Source organism: Falco rusticolus, chromosome 13 (assembly GCF_015220075.1).
Source record: "Falco rusticolus isolate bFalRus1 chromosome 13, bFalRus1.pri, whole genome shotgun sequence".
NCBI classification, from domain to species: domain Eukaryota; kingdom Metazoa; phylum Chordata; class Aves; order Falconiformes; family Falconidae; genus Falco; species Falco rusticolus.
Window position 1 is genome coordinate 25,785,676 of NC_051199.1, and position 15,819 is coordinate 25,801,494.

The following is a 15,819-nucleotide window of genomic DNA, read 5'->3' on the forward strand; positions in this document are numbered from 1 at the left end:
TAGTCTCCACAGAGAGGCATCATCTGTGCAGTGGTACTGCTAAACACATCTTAAAACACATATTCAGAAGTTCCTTCTTAAAAGTCCAGGACGCTGTATGAATGAGCAATTTCATTCAGGTTTTAAACCAATTACTTTGATATCAAAATTCGTAGAAATTGCCTCAAGTGATTTTTTTGCCATTGACTCATCCCCTCCATTTGCAGTCATATTACAGCTGCCTGCACTAACAGTGTGCTTGCACTCCACAGCACAGCACCACATCCAGATGCATGACTTAGCTCATCCCATACTGCAATCAGGACGGCGAGGTAGCAGTGGTCTCTGCTAAAGAAATTCATCCCGTTTCTCAGAAAGGCTGAAGGGAACACGTGGCTTATTGTGCTGAAACAGCCAAGATACTTATATTTCCTAAATCAGTTTTTATATCTGTATGAGACACTACACAATGCAGACAGAACATGAGTGACAGAATTAGGACAAAGAACCTACAGGTTCTACCTACAAGAACCAAACAAGTTATGTCAAAGTAAGAGACATTTCCAGTTAAATTACTAAGATATTCATACCTTCTTATAAGCAATATTTGTAAAACTACTGCTTTCCTCTTCAGGTTTCATTATAATCCCTAAAAAGGATGTTCCTAAAAATCTCCTTATAATTCTAGAGGCAAAGGCAAGCTTATTTTGCAGACAGATATCAAGATCAACAGTTAACTGCAATCACTTAAGATTCAGGTGCCCAAGCCAGGGTTGTACGTTAGCACCTCTCCGCTTATGCAGAACCCACTGAAGCATGCTTCAGCATGCTCAGGCCATCAAACAGGATGCCAAGAAGCCTACTGATTGATAACCCATAGACATGACCGGGCCACCTCCATCGCTGTTCAGGCATCTTTAAGACAAAAAGCATCATAGTAAAACATGATTAAAAGGCCTTACCATTTTTTAAGCTGTCAAAACCCAAGGAATGTCGAATTTCTTTCAAAGTGGTTCCATGGGCTCCAAGCTCTACCATTCCCATGGCTATTGCAATGCTCAGAGGAGAGAAAAGAATATTCTCATCTTCTCTTGAGGCTCGCAACTGATTGTAAACATTCACAGAAAGCTCAGCAATGGTTTCATCAGGAAAATTTGTCTTGAAGGCTTTGCTTTGTGTAACAAGTAAACACAAGAGTCCAAGGAAATACATGTCTTCAGATTCTAAGATCTGCAAGATAAATTTTAGAGAAAGTAAGTTAACCTTGTTTAAGTAACAGAAGATTCAACTTAAGAGAAAAAAGAATAGTAAACTTTAGCCTTAAATCTGTGTGGAAAAAAAACCTAGTTAGACGTCAATGCACAATTCAGTTATTTGGAGGAGACGCTAACACATATACGGCTCAAACTGAAGTAACAATCTATTTTGAAAAAAAAATAACCTAGTTCTTTATGTAACTATATATTTTTAAAATCTTTCAGCCATAGATTAATAAAAAAAAACAACTTGTATAGAAAATGACCTTGGAGATACAGCGACAGCCTTCCTACTTTCACTTTTTAATTTTGCTGTTGTCATTGTTAGGCAATGCTGGTCTGGAATTGGTATGTGTTTCTGTGCTTTTTCCACCAAGGAGATTTACAGATCCACATTTCTTTCCTTTGACCTTCCAGGACATGCAACTTAATCATCTAACTCACTCTAAGCCTCAAACTGGTAAAATTGTTTCAAGCAATATAAGAGAGCTTGCTGACACTGGTGACAAACGAAATGTATCATGATGTTGCTCAGTTGCAAAACACATGGCAAGCAGCCAAAAATTATTTGAAAGAAAAACAAATCAGCCGATAGCAACAGTTCTCACTCTATCGCCACTTAGCTCATCACACAACTACTGATACTACAATTCCAGCTCCTGGGGCAGTGTATGTATGTCTCCATCTTTCCATTTTTCCTTTAAACATCATGCTACCTTAGCATCTAACCCGCTTACTGCCAAGTGCGTTTTAGGACAGAACTATCAGGCCAACAGGGCTTGCATTTCAATGCCTTCTTTTTGCCACTTAGGATATCTCCAACATAGAACAAAGCAAAGATTCCTGAAGCAGCAAGTTTGTACAAGACTAAAAGCTTTAGTCCACAAGTGTTTACATATTGTTGTGCCAGTCTGCAGGGTTTGCGTGCATGGGACAGATCTGTGTGAATATGCTATTCTGTTGCTCAACTGAAGTTAATTTGCATGCAGCTGGCCCAAGTGCCTCTGTCTTCTGCTTCCCAGCTCTCCTGTGTCTGCAGTTACTATGGGTTCCTACATACCTGACACACAGACCCTTAGTAAGCTTTATACAATACTAGTGTTATGCATTTCTTCTTCAAAGGACTATGTAGCATTATCTAATTAACTTGCACAGCACTGAATGATACATAATTTAAATCTTATTACTCACATTTTATAGCTGAGAAAATATGAAAAGCAACAGGGCACACATACGTGCCTTGGCAGAAACTGATGCAGTGACTAGTTAAGATTCTTTCTGTCCCCCAGCCACAGAGCAGCCTTTTGTTTATTTTTGCACTGAGAAAATTAAATAGATGAACTGGTGCAGCAATAACACACACTGCAGGAGAAATGGACAGGCTCAGTGAGACATGGTAGGTAAAGCCTTGCTTCTCCCCTGCTCCACACCTCCTTTCTGATGATTGGTTCCATATATGTTAAGAAATATGCCCCTTTTCTCAATTTCTAAAAAGCCTTCCTCTGTTGCTGGCGCCACTTCATCTCTCTGGGCCACCTGATCTATCTTTCTCTTGTTTCTTACCAAGATATCAAAAATATCCATCAAAGGCTCCAGTTTATTTAAGAATGGCACAGAGTAAGTCATTGTCCTGGTTTTGGCTGGGATAGAGTTAATGATGTTCTTAGCAGCTAGTGCAATGCTGTGTTTTGGGTTTGGCGTGAGAACAGAGTTGATAGCACACTGATGTTCTTAGTATAAAACTTACTTAGCAACAACAAAGTCAAGGACTTTGCAGTTTCTCAAGCCTTGCCAGCGAGAGGGCTGGCAGGGCACAGGAAATTGGGAGGGGACACAGCCAGGACAGCTGACCCGAACTAGCCAAAGAAATATTCCATACCACACAATGTCATGCTGAGTATGTAAGCTGGGGTAAAAAGAAGAAAGGGGGGGGAGACGTTCAGAATGATGGTGTTTGTCTTCCCAAGTAACCATTACTCATGATGGATCCCTGCTTTCCTGGAGATGGCTGAACACCTGCCTGCCAGTGGAAAGTAGTGAATGAATTCCTTGTCTTGCTTTATCTATTAAACTGTCTTTATCTCAACCCATGACTTTTCTAACTTTTACTCTTGTGACCCTCTCCCCATCCCACTGGGGAGGTGGTGGGGTTGGTGAGCAAGTGGCTGCATGGTGCTTAGTCTCTGGCCGGGGTTAAGCCACAACAGTCATATAAGCATAAAGCACCAGCTTCATATTGTGCTTATTACTCGATGGCTACATATTTCAGTACCCTTATGAAACTATCCAGCACTTCACACCATCCCATGGAACACACTTCAATCTGAGCCATGACCACTGCTATTTATTTCATGAAGACCACTGCAATCTTTTTATTGCCCAAAACATTATCAACATACCACAAACTTCCCCAATAACTGCTTTTCTTAATAGCAGTTAATTGAATTTTCTTTTTAACCTACCCATTTATTCATTATTGACTTAAAGATATTGTGGTTTCTGTTACATAAAATAACCGGACTTCTCAGTTTTCTTTGTGATCATGGGCATTCTAGATTTCTTTATTAAAAAAAACCCCACCAAACCACCAGAGTATGCCTCTCTCCCAGTGTTACGTAAGACTTCATTCAGCACATCACTGTGACAGACTAAGCCCAGGTATTAGTCTCTCATCCTAGAAGCTGTATAAGGCAAGAGAAAGGCTTATAAACTTACGTCATGCAGGAGGTCTACAGTACTGTCAAAAACTGTACTCAAAAAATAGATAAGCAAAAACTTATCTTCCTTTTGTTGAGGATGAACCCAAAGCATCATCATGGCTTTCAAACTGGCCTGCAAATTTGGGGACTCTCACATCCTAATCTAAGCAAACAAGTGTCACTTAATGTGGATGCAATTATACAGATAGCTAAGCTTTCTCCACCCCTCTATCAAGAACTGTTTGAGCTCACTTTGAGACCTGAGAAGGTTACAACAGATGTAAGATAATCTTCCATTTTTAAAAAAGACATTTCCCCAGGCTTTTAGCCGCAAAGCCAGCTATTCAGCACTCCATCACCGATCCTTGTCATATGTGCTATCGTGAGACAGGCTTAAATAATTGCAAGGGGGAAGGAGGAGGAAAATTTATACATCTTAATTAGAGTGCTTAACATGTAGGTTATACTATTTGAATGCTAATAAAATACTTTGTATCAGACAATGCTAAAACCCCCAAATTATAATCAAATTGAAGTCATCTTTCTTCCTGACCACTCTGGAAAAGCTCCTCATGCAAAATTATCAAATTATAATAATTATTTAGTTGGACAGAAAATAAAGTACATAGATGGGGAGAAATAACATTTATACCGAAATCCTCTTACAAAGTACCAAACACACTTAGTTTTAAAACACGTTTAAATCCTGTTGATGGCAATGCAAGAGGTTAAGCTGTGAAGAACTGAAGTTGCCACTAGGAATGCCCCTTCCACATCACTTTTAGTCTAGAGAGGTTTTCTAAGAATTCACAGTGAAGTTCCCAATATACACATCCAGGGAAGTGGGAATGAGCACCCAGGTATAGGCAGAGGATGCAACCATCTCTTGCTGGCAGTGCTCTCAAGATACTTGTGAAAATATGTCTCTCTCACAATGTATGAACTAGTGCACGATGCAAGAGAAGATATTTTAGAGCAAACTGAAGATCTGTGGTGATGATCAGTGGGGAGAAGGCTGTAGAACAGAACAGACACCTGATGAATCCTTGCCAGCCAATGTGAAAATGGTCAGATCTTATCCATATACTCTGATGTGTCTGTGGTAAATTCTTCAGTTCAACTCTTGCATTTCTGGTACAAGCATACGCTGTTCTACTGACAACAGGGAATCGAGCTCTTAATTATCATTCTAGTTGTAACAGTTACTGCTTCTCTGATTCTGCTTTACTTTAGGCTATATTAATTTTGGTTTTATGCTTCCCCATGCCTTTTCATGCAGCAGGTCTTGGTGCAATGAACAGCTGAGCACTTACTACGGTGCAGCATGTTCTCAGAATCTCTTTTCAGTAAGAGGGCACTGTGTTTTGTTTCCACAGCAGTACAGAAAACATCATTTAAATTGACTGCACCCTATTCACAAACATTCTTTAACTGACAGAAATGAAGCTGAACATTATGTAATGCATGCCCAGGAAGTTGAACACTTCCCATGAGTATCATCAAACTTTTTAGTCAGTTTTTTTAATTTCTCCTCAGAGTCATCCCCAGGGCAGTCTGTCACTGGTGGTCTGCATCAATAAAACCTAGTTAAATAATACTGCATCAGCTGAAAAGTCCACATTGAACAAAGTTTAAAAATCAAGAACCACCAGTTTCAAATGTTACTGCATTCATTGGCTACCTATACGAATGAAAGAAAAAGCTGTTAAAAATACTTTCAATCCTCAATCACACAGATGTGATACCATCAAAGATACCAATTTCACATTTGAGGGCCAGTCTCAGACAGAATCTAAGTTTTGTTTTATTTTATCTTAATTCATGCATGAACACCACTCTCCCACAAGGCAATCAAAGAATCAGTGCAAACAAACACTCTCCTTGCAACAGCCTCTTCCTGAAAAACTATTGTGTATCACAAATCATCACTTGCTACAGAGGTTTGTCAGAGTATTAGTTTTGCAACTGTACTCAGGGAAAAAAAAAAAAAAGATAAAGCAGAAACAGAACACTAAACAATGGATTATTGCTTCAAAAAGCTGATAGATACCTGTACCTCCAGATGAGACCTTATTGCACAGCTTTACCTGCGCAGGTGTTATTTGGTGACTTCTACCACAACTTCAGTGTAAATTGGTTTCTCTAACATACATACACACACTTCTTCACTGGATCACCAAGTTCACTCAGTCTGACATTCTTACATGATTCTTCCGGTGTTTCTGCTCTGGGTACAGAGAAATGCCTGTTTTGTCTGGGGTCTTCTTTTGCTTTTGGACACCGTTCTGTACACGGCTTAAAGAGTTTCTTGGAGACAACTGAAATGAAAGGCACTCTTCTTTCTAAGTTTTTATTTTCTGTCACTCTCCCCACACATTACTTAGTAACAAAAAAAATAAAATAAAATATATTCCAGATATATGTTGTTCAGTAGGTACTTGCATTAAGGTCATGACTACTTCCATTCCTGGCAACTTTTTAGTTCAGGATTTCAGAAATCTTCTGTAAGGATTTCATCAGTCCTTAAATTCAGCCTACTACACTTCCACAACAGGTCACAACCAGCTGAAAGGGCAGCATGCCTGTTTGTTGGCCCTGTGGCCAGCACAGATGTACTCCTCTATCTGGGCAGAAGGAACACCAGTTTTAGTAACGTCTGAAGAAAAACATTCATAGGCTAGAACACAGGACCGATTAACTATAGCACTTGCCCTTCCCCAAGCATAAGGCTGGCATGACTAAGAGGAAGTAAAACAACATCATCTCCTCACACCCACAAACCCTGAACTATTCAGTTCATTACATATGCTTTCAGAAAAATGCAAAAGGGACAAGCATCCGATGTAAGCCAAGATATTTTGAGAGCTAGCACATCAACAAACTCAAACTGCGTTCACATACATTAATTTTGAGGAGAACTGGACTCAGTGTAGGAAGGTGCCAAAAATTCAATTAAAGGTTGAATTCTAGTACCTTACGCATGCCAGACAGGTTGAAAAGGGGTTATAATTTCCTTGTCTTTTATACTGTAACAGACTGTGGGTTTTATAAAGCAACTCATTTATGGCTTTAAAAACCTACAAAATAAAGCTGTGATATATTGCCTAAGTTCTTCAGCACACAGACTAAACTAAGATTAGTTGCCTTAAAGATTACTCTTGGCTACATGCAAGCTAAACACCGAAGGTGTGGGAAGCACAGACGAGAAAAACTGCTGATTCCTTCTGATCAGTGTATAAAAGAAAAGCTTGGGGAGAAAAGCAAGCGTGTTAACAGAACTGATTACATTCTCTCCTGTAACGAAGAGCATCTGCAGGAACTGACAGAAGTCTGGCAGAACAATTTTATAAAGCAAGAAATGACTTTACTTAGGGAGCAAGCCCTGCTGGTCAGAGGGAAAAAACCCCACCATCTATCTACCTAGGTAGGAGCTGGGTGTTCCCACCTTCCCCTCAAATCTAGCCAACACTGTTTCACGTCTCTGACAGATTAATTATGACAAGATAGAAGTTTGGTGAAATTCAGTCATTGCTGCCTTGCCAGTTAGTAAATATGATAATTGTCGCAGGCACCTTTGTTCTAGATGATTTCTTGTTGGCAATCATACCAAACAACACAATCTCAGAGGGACTGCAGAACTACTAATAACAATTTGGAAAATCACCACAGCTCTCCCTCCAAAAAGAAACCAGTGAACACCAGCAGAACCAAGGAGATGCACTAAGCAGTTAGCAGGATCATTAGCTGTTCACCAGGACCAGGCGGTGGTTGTCATGGCTACCCTGAAGGATGTGCCAAGGAGGCGTGCAGCCCTGAGGAAGAGCTCCTGGACTGGTTTAGACTTGCCTCGGGCACGCTGCCCTGACACAACAGGGGAACATGGCTGCTACCACAGATCTCAAGAATCTTACAGATCCACTCAATCAGTTTGTACTGCAGAAGAATAAAAGAATAAATTTTCAGTCTTTTCTTTGCCCAGGAATCCAACCTTTCAGATTTTTATTTCAAGATTAGGCAAAAATTACATCTCTAGCTAGCATTACTGGAGCAGAAGTATTCTCACATCTGGAATGCTGTGGTTTCACTTCTAGAAAATCCCACAGAAGTAATGTGGCACTTCCTCCCATCAGTTTCTTACTTTGTCCTTTTCCTCCCAATCATTCAGCCACTTCTGCCCTCCAGCACAGGGAATGACAGTGTACTGCGAAACAAAGCTGTAACCTGAGTTGCCTTCACCTGAAAAATAATTTCTTTTACATAACAAGTGAAAACAGGCAGCTATAAAGGGTACAGCAGTGCAAAGGCTAACCGCTGTCATCAAGCATCTAAATGGTAAATCTACATCCTACCAAGTGCTATAAAAGGGTCTACTTACACAACCCACTAGGGCATGCTTACACTGGAGCTGAGATATGGGAGAGCCTGCCTCAAGCTGACAGGAGGTAAACCAAAGTACCAGTTCTCAGAGCAACAGATATGCAATTCATGAGGTATTATTGCTTACAGCCAGAAGAATATACCCAAGGAAAAGGGAGAATAACTAGAAGTCCATAAAATGTTGTAAATTACAGCTATCGTGGACAGTGCAAGCAGTACATGTAAGTGTCTACAACATACTTTGGTTACTGGAAATGGTGACAATCGTGAAATTATACATGCCTCTTGCCACCAGGCAGGTACATAAATGCTAACTGTATGAGTTACATTTAGCCAGCAAGTCAACTCCTCCATATTAGGGCTGGTATTTACATTTTCCATGTTGCAAAAACATGTTTATCCCTAAAAGATGTTTATCCTTAGCTTATGTGAGCATATGACCTTGTCAGACAGAGATTCCACAGATACATCTAGAATCATTAAGTTTGTTTGAATCTGTTTCAGATATGTGCAATGACATCCATATTTGTCTGCACAAACATTAGTAATAAAGTTATGGGATTTTATCACCATCTGTCAGTTATGGAGTCATTGCCTTCTGGAGCAGAAAAACTTGAGGTTAATTTCACTAGAAAGCAGCATAATAACCCTATATAAAATATTGGGTATTTAAACCTCTAGCATATAGTGACTAAGACAAAGAAGACTCCTTCTATTAAAAGTTTGGACTATACTAAATGCTTGCTCTCCAACAGATAGCAAGGCATGGCTGTCAGGATTCTTTATTTCTATTTTATGAATAACCCCGTAACACCAGAAACTTCAAGAAAACCTGAAAGGAAAATGGTAAACTGAAAACTTTCATATTGACAATTTCTACCACTAAAACCACTTGGGATTTAAACTTTCATGGAGCTTGGCGCCGAGTCACTAACCTGCTGAAGCAATTATGCAAGCCAAAGTTGTTTTAATTGAGCTTCCTCAAGCATAATCCCTCAGCTCCAATTAAAAAATAAAAAGATATGTTGAGAAGCCATGTCCAAAATACTTAAAATTTGAATAGCCTAAAGCAAACATCTAAATCCATGTCTAGACAATTGAGAAAAGGTGGTCTTATTTCAAAATCCACTACTATAAGGCCTGCAGTTGTGAGGACCCATACACAATTTCTCTATTTGTTTCTTCTGTCTAGAAGAGAGGATTTTTTAGAAATTGTTTGGCAACGCGCTTTTATTTGTGACAGCTACAACGTGCCCCACAAACGAAAAGCTATAAATAAGAATACACTAAATAACCAACCTCTGTGAAAGAAAAAAAATGAAGTATTTGGAGACTATAAAGGCTCAGAATTGGGAGTGTGCAGGTGGCCCTTCTGAGAAAGTCAATGAGGCCTGATTGGGGAGAGCCTCAAGGCTAGAAATTGAAATACTATACGGGATCTACTTTCAACAGATCAAAAGGGGGGTGGGGTGTCAAGTTCCACAGAAGCAGCTTAATCAGGGATAGATTGATTTCTTTAATATTGGGGTTTTTTACATATATTTTTCTGTGAGGTTTGTTAGCCCCATACACCACTCTGAATGAGATTACTCTCATGCATGTTAGTCTTGTGGTGAAGATGTTTACCCGATTTTACTATGGAAGGATAAACAATACCTAGACATAGGAGGTAAAGTTGCATCTTAAGAGGCTCTCAAGAACCAATTCTGACAAGTTCTATTTTTGGAAATCTTCTTTTTCTTTTGAATGAAAAGGCCAACATAGTACTCCACTCACAGCATCTAGGGAAGATACCCCAAATGAGACAACAGCATTATTTCTCCTCCCCCAGGTTTCCTTAGGGCTGTTTGGGAAAGGTAGGGTGTGAACTGATTGTCTAGTAGCTGTTTTCTAATAGAAGCAGCAGAGATAGCACACTGTAATCAGTTACTTTAGATATAACAACAACTTCTTGCCTGCTCTTGCATGTGCTGACAATTCCCTTTCTTACAATAAGTCACATTTCTGTTATTTTACTGTGGATTTCAGTTGATCAGGAAGCTCCCAGAAGCAAGCTCCCAACTATAATTTAATTAAAAGGGCAGTAGCTAAGTTTCACCATATGCAACTGCCAGATGCAATCATTGCAGTTTAAGTCTAAAGGCGATGCTACTGCGTGTACTAGAGCGTAGTCTTATAAGCAATGAAAGCTCTCACTTATGTCACATATATTGCTGTAATGCATTACGATATTACAGTTTCAGCAGAACCAATAAATATTAATAATACATTCTGTGAAAGCATTTACAGCAAGTGAGTTTGGAATACAAAGTTTCATGTGCCCATACACTTTTTCTTGCAACTCTGTATTTATACATAGTCACTTGAGATATGTTACATTAGAATATATACTTTGCCTGGCATTATACAAGCTCTCACAGCCAATTTGAAACCTTCCAATGTTGGAGGACTGAAGGAGGACACTCAGTGGGGATAAACAAATACTGAACATGAGTCCCTCAGTATTCAGGGATTCATAGGAATAGGAGATACTGCATAAAAAGTACCTTAAAACTGCATCTCTTTGGAAGGGACTTGCTGAATGCATTTCAAAAGCCTACCAACCACCTGAAAAAAATTTAAATATCTTTAACAGTATGCAATGAGGAATGATAGTCTATAAATCATCTCAATGTAACAGACAAGGTATATCTTGGCTGCAAAACACTGTTTCAAAAGTTCAAAGCAGAAGTTAATTCTTCGATATATTGTTTAGCTTCCTTCACCAGGACTTCAAAAGAAAAAAGATCAGCCTATGGTAAAACTACATCAACAAGATGAAGAAAGTAAATTAAAATGTATCAGGATTTCAGAAAAGAGTCTATCGCTTCATAAACTGAATGCAAGCGTGACATACAAACCAGCTTGCTTTCCTATAGAACAATACTGGCTTCAGACTTGCAATCAACATTGGGCTCCATTTACACTTAGGTAATGTCACTATCACCAGGAGAGTTGTTATTCGCTTACGTTAACACTACTTAGAGTAGAATTAGTTTTTTACAGTAACAAGATATACAGATTATTTTGGGGGGGGGGGGGAAAGAAACCACCAATTAATCCTAGCATTAAAAGTAGATGTTGTACCCTGATTAATTACAATGGACAATTCATTGTTACAAGGACTGTTATTTATAACGCACGGACATTGCTTCTCAGCTTGATAGTCCATTTCTATACAGAAGATGCAAGACAGCAGCAGCCGCAGCTGTTGGTGAGCTTCCAGCCAGCTGCAATTACTCTTAGAAGCAACTGCATGTATCAGACAGAGCGTCACAACAGGCACAGTCCTGACAGCCAGCAACAGAACAGTATGAAACACTGGCCCACGCTCTCTCTCGAGCACAGCAGTATGCCAGCCCTGCTTCCCCAGCCACCCCGCAGCCCTGGCACCTTCCGTGCTGGCAGCTGCTCTAGAGCCAGCCTGGGGACCCTGTTGGCAGAGGTGGCCAGGCCATTACCATCCAGTTAATAGAGCTGTCCTGGCACAGCAGCTGATGCTGGACAGGGCCTATGAAAGGCTGTTTTTAAAAACCGAGTTGAAAAAGCTGTTTTGGCAAGTGTGCTGAGGCTGACCAACAGAGCCACAATTGATACAAAAATCCAAAATAAAAACAGCCTGTAAAGCTGGTCTCACACAAAAACTTCAGAGAGAAAAGGACAAGAAAGAAGAGTCACACAGAGGGTATTTACTTATGAACCAGCGAACAAGTACATTCCATCAAAGTCAGTAACACAAAAAAATATAGCGCTGCTATATAAGCTTCACCGCTTCAAATATTTCTCTCGGATAACAGCATAAAATGTTACACAATAATGACTTTTTTTTTCCTAAAAAAATACAGGAAAATCTGGATGCAAAATTCAGCTAGTAACAGAATTTTTCACTCTATTTCACACAGTGTAAAACTCCAAACAAGGCATATGATAAGGATTTCTTTTTGATGTGAAGCATGCTGATCACTGCTCTTCCCAAAGGGGGTGAGAAGCATGGAGAGACCACATGGAGAACGAAATGAAACTTCCCCTCCTTCCTGACCTACAGCCAATTCCAATTCTTTCCTCTTAGGGTTCAGCATCACTGCTATCTGCTCAACCAAGAGTTTTCACATATTTTCAAATATTTTAATGTGTCTCTTATCTCTGATTTCTTCAACACCAGAACTCCAGTTTTCTTCCACTTGAGAGCAGCTCTGCAAATCTCTAAAAAAACAAAGCAGCCAGGGCATCGCCCAATTACAGACACCAATACAGGCAACTGACCAACTCACATAGTATCTGGACAGGATGAAAAACCAGCTAGCGTGGCATAGTGGGCAGAATTGCCACTAAAATCCTCACTTTTTTCTCCACATCATCATTCAAGTCCTTCCTCCCTCCTGCTTCTTCATGAGCATCTATGAGCTTACCAGCTTAAGAAAAAAGGAAACAGTAGTAGCCTCAAACTGTTCAAACTGGGGGAGCTGGCAGGGTATGAAGAAAAGGAGCAAACTCAGTGCTCTGCATGTGTTACTGAAATTGTTCAGAGAGAATATCTGGAACAGTAGCAGTTTCAAGGGGTAAATGGGAGAGCTGGAAACTGAAAGAAAAAGGCAGAGAGGAAAAAAACCCATTCTGTGCTGTGCAGGTATCTTACACACAACAGAAGACCTGCAACAACCAAAGAAATATAGCTTCTTCAGTTAGAGGCAAAAAAACAAGACTCATTTTACTTGGGGGTGTGTGTGAAATATTCACATTTTTGTTCTTACAGTTTTGTTTGCCCTGGCCTTGGAGATCTGTAGCTGTCAATATACCCCTCTTGGCTCACCATGGACAAAACAGCTCAGTTTAGAGTCCAGTATTCAAGCTGTGCCTGGAAAATGGAATCTGGCCTTGAAGCACACTTCTGTGGATCACTGTTCATGCCTCATTGGTTTGTGTTTATGAGAACTGATGCTGTTCCAAGTATCCACTTGATGATGAGCCATTTAACCAACACATGTGGGGAGCTGAATTTGTCTTAATCTTGCTTATTCTCCCACACAAAAAAGCTTGTATCATGTTAGATCCAATTCTAAATGCTGAAGTAATTCACATGAACAAGAGCAATCATGAAGCACTGAAGAAACAGTCCGCTTCCATTGTTCACTGGCTCACATCTACACAGTCTCCCTGTGGCTATATGAACATATTTGTGCTATGTTGTACTGAGGGTGTTTGGGGATTTTTTTGTTTGCTTGGTTGGTTGGTTTTGGTTTCTTTTAAGATTTTTAAATGGGTTTTTATAATTCATAAACTCCAATACCTTACAGAAAGTAATCATTTCCAACACCCAGAATGAAAAACAAGGTTTGAAATCTCATTGTCTCTCCCTCCCAGAAACAGACTGTTTTCCAGCAAGTCTTAGGTGTTTCCTCTAGGATTTCCCATGGCAAGTTAATATTAATTCTACCTTTTGTTAGAGAGACAATAATTTTACTGCCATTTTTTGTAGTATAAGCTATGATTCATGCACGCTTAATATTTTACATTGATGGGTAATATACACATTCTTATTAGAAATTAGGTTAATCTTTTTAAGTAGCGTGGCTTTGAAAAGTAAATAGGCTAACCTGAATTCTTCTGCCTGTAAGATCCCAGTTTTCAAGATTTCCCACAGATTGACTGCTAATGTCTAAATTAAGGTGTTACATAGGTAAATGGACAGATGTACCTCACAGCAAGGAGTTTAGATCCAGTTTGTGCCAACCTGTTCCATTAACACAGCCACAGCTGAAAAGATATTTTAATTTTCAATCAATATACCTCAGCAGCAAACTCAGCCAACAATCAACTAGAACTCCTTGCCTCATACAGGCTTGCAATTGGTGCAGCTGTATGAGAAGTGTTGCCCATTTTTTTATTCACTACAGAACAGTTCTATTGGATCCAAATACACCCCAATGTGCAAATGGTCAAAAGCTCACCTCTAATCACACGAAGAATCTGTTAATCCTTGAAGAAGCACACAGAGACCAGCTGTACACCGTGTGGAAACTAGACTGTATACCTCAGCCCCCTCTGTCTCGTAATCAGAAAGTTTATCACCGTGATATAGGAAATGGTGTTTAAAATTATGGCTAGCCCACCTGCTAGAGGGACAGAAGCAGGTATAGTAGTAGAAATTAAAGGGGAAACATTACTTCCAGTATGAAACTATTCATCTGAAGGTTTTTTTAAGTTTATTTCTTCTTTGTTCAAAGTTCTCCAAGGCAGAATGTACAGGCTCTCCTCAAGTGAAGAACAATGCTCATAGTTTTGTTGTTTTAAGCAGTAAACTCTCTGCATACAGGTGAAAGCAGCTCAACTGTATCAAGTGTCCAGTCCTGTTTGACATTCAATGGCACGGATTTCTGCATGACCTAAAGAGCAAACAGTAATCAGCTGAGACGACAGCTTCATGCTTGCTTTCATAAAAATACAGGGAAGCCAACTGCAGCAAATATCAAACCTTAAATAGGGGATGTCTCTTCTAGTTCCCAAAGTCTGCAGTAACAGACTATTAATAGATTAAAAGTGTACTACACATTTTCCCCCCAATGGTAAATTAAAATGCTAGACTTTAAACAGTCCAGTCTTCACTGGATATCGAGTTGTAATATTTGCATGCTTACTGTGCCTACTAAACACAGAATTAATGATGTCAGGCACAACCATGCACTTGTCTAGGTAAGATTTAAATTTATGTCTCTCTATAGCCAGAAATTAATAGCCTAACATTTGTTTTCCCATGATTCAAAGGGATTCAGGAATTGTTATGATGTACTAGGAGGGGCAATTGAAAGACCTAGTAAAATAATGGATTAAGAAAACTCTCAGTACAGCAAGGCTTGAAAACACACTTATCACAACTGTAATTACAAGCCTGAGTGGCCACAGCTGATCCCTAAGCTCAAACACTGCTTACACTCCCTTTCAGTGAGTCTGCATTAAGAAAAAATCTTTACTGTGGCCCTATTAAAGAAACATTTCCTTGTATATGTTTTAAAAGGTTCTACTAGTTTAACCTGTTTATATAGAAAGAGTCAGACCTTGATGTTACAAAATGAGAGCACTAACTACCTCAAAGTCCTCAGGTTGTTCAGATTTTCATAGGTCTCACCACTATCTTTTTGCTGGCTTGTTTCAGGAAGGGAACTGCAAACATATTCACCTGCTATTTGACATCAGCAACTCTCCACTCCCTCTAACTGCTGAGATTACTTTATTCGGGAATGCATACTAGAATTTTCTCCCCTGTAATGTCCTGATCAAACTGTGGATGTCTCAGTGTATTTGGTTTATGATATTGCAAACCAATTGTCAAAGAGGTCAAGCTGCTTACTGTAAAATAAAAGCTTATATTCTCAAGCAGTACCTTTCAAAAACCAGTACTTTCTACGTAACTTTCTTCTAAGCTTGACTGTGATAGCAGTCCAGCTGTTACTTTTTTAAGGCAAGTACTTATT

At 39.5% G+C, this 15,819-nt stretch overlaps 1 protein-coding gene across 5 annotated transcripts in view; it reads right to left on the reverse strand.

Moving 5' to 3' along the window:
• LOC119156560 (neuroserpin) overlaps positions 1 to 15,819 on the reverse strand; it is a 51,772-nt gene that overhangs the window by 23,064 nt on the left and 12,889 nt on the right. For 4 of the 5 annotated variants that reach the window (XM_037406418.1, XM_037406419.1, XM_037406421.1 and 1 more), the window contains exon 2: positions 942 to 1,209. In XM_037406418.1, coding sequence (XP_037262315.1) covers positions 942 to 1,191 — 250 coding nt within the window. In that variant the 5' untranslated portion in view covers positions 1,192 to 1,209. Of the gene's footprint in view, positions 1 to 941; positions 1,210 to 10,857; positions 10,882 to 15,819 lie in introns of those variants that run through there. The other variant, XM_037406423.1, reaches the window with a different exon arrangement.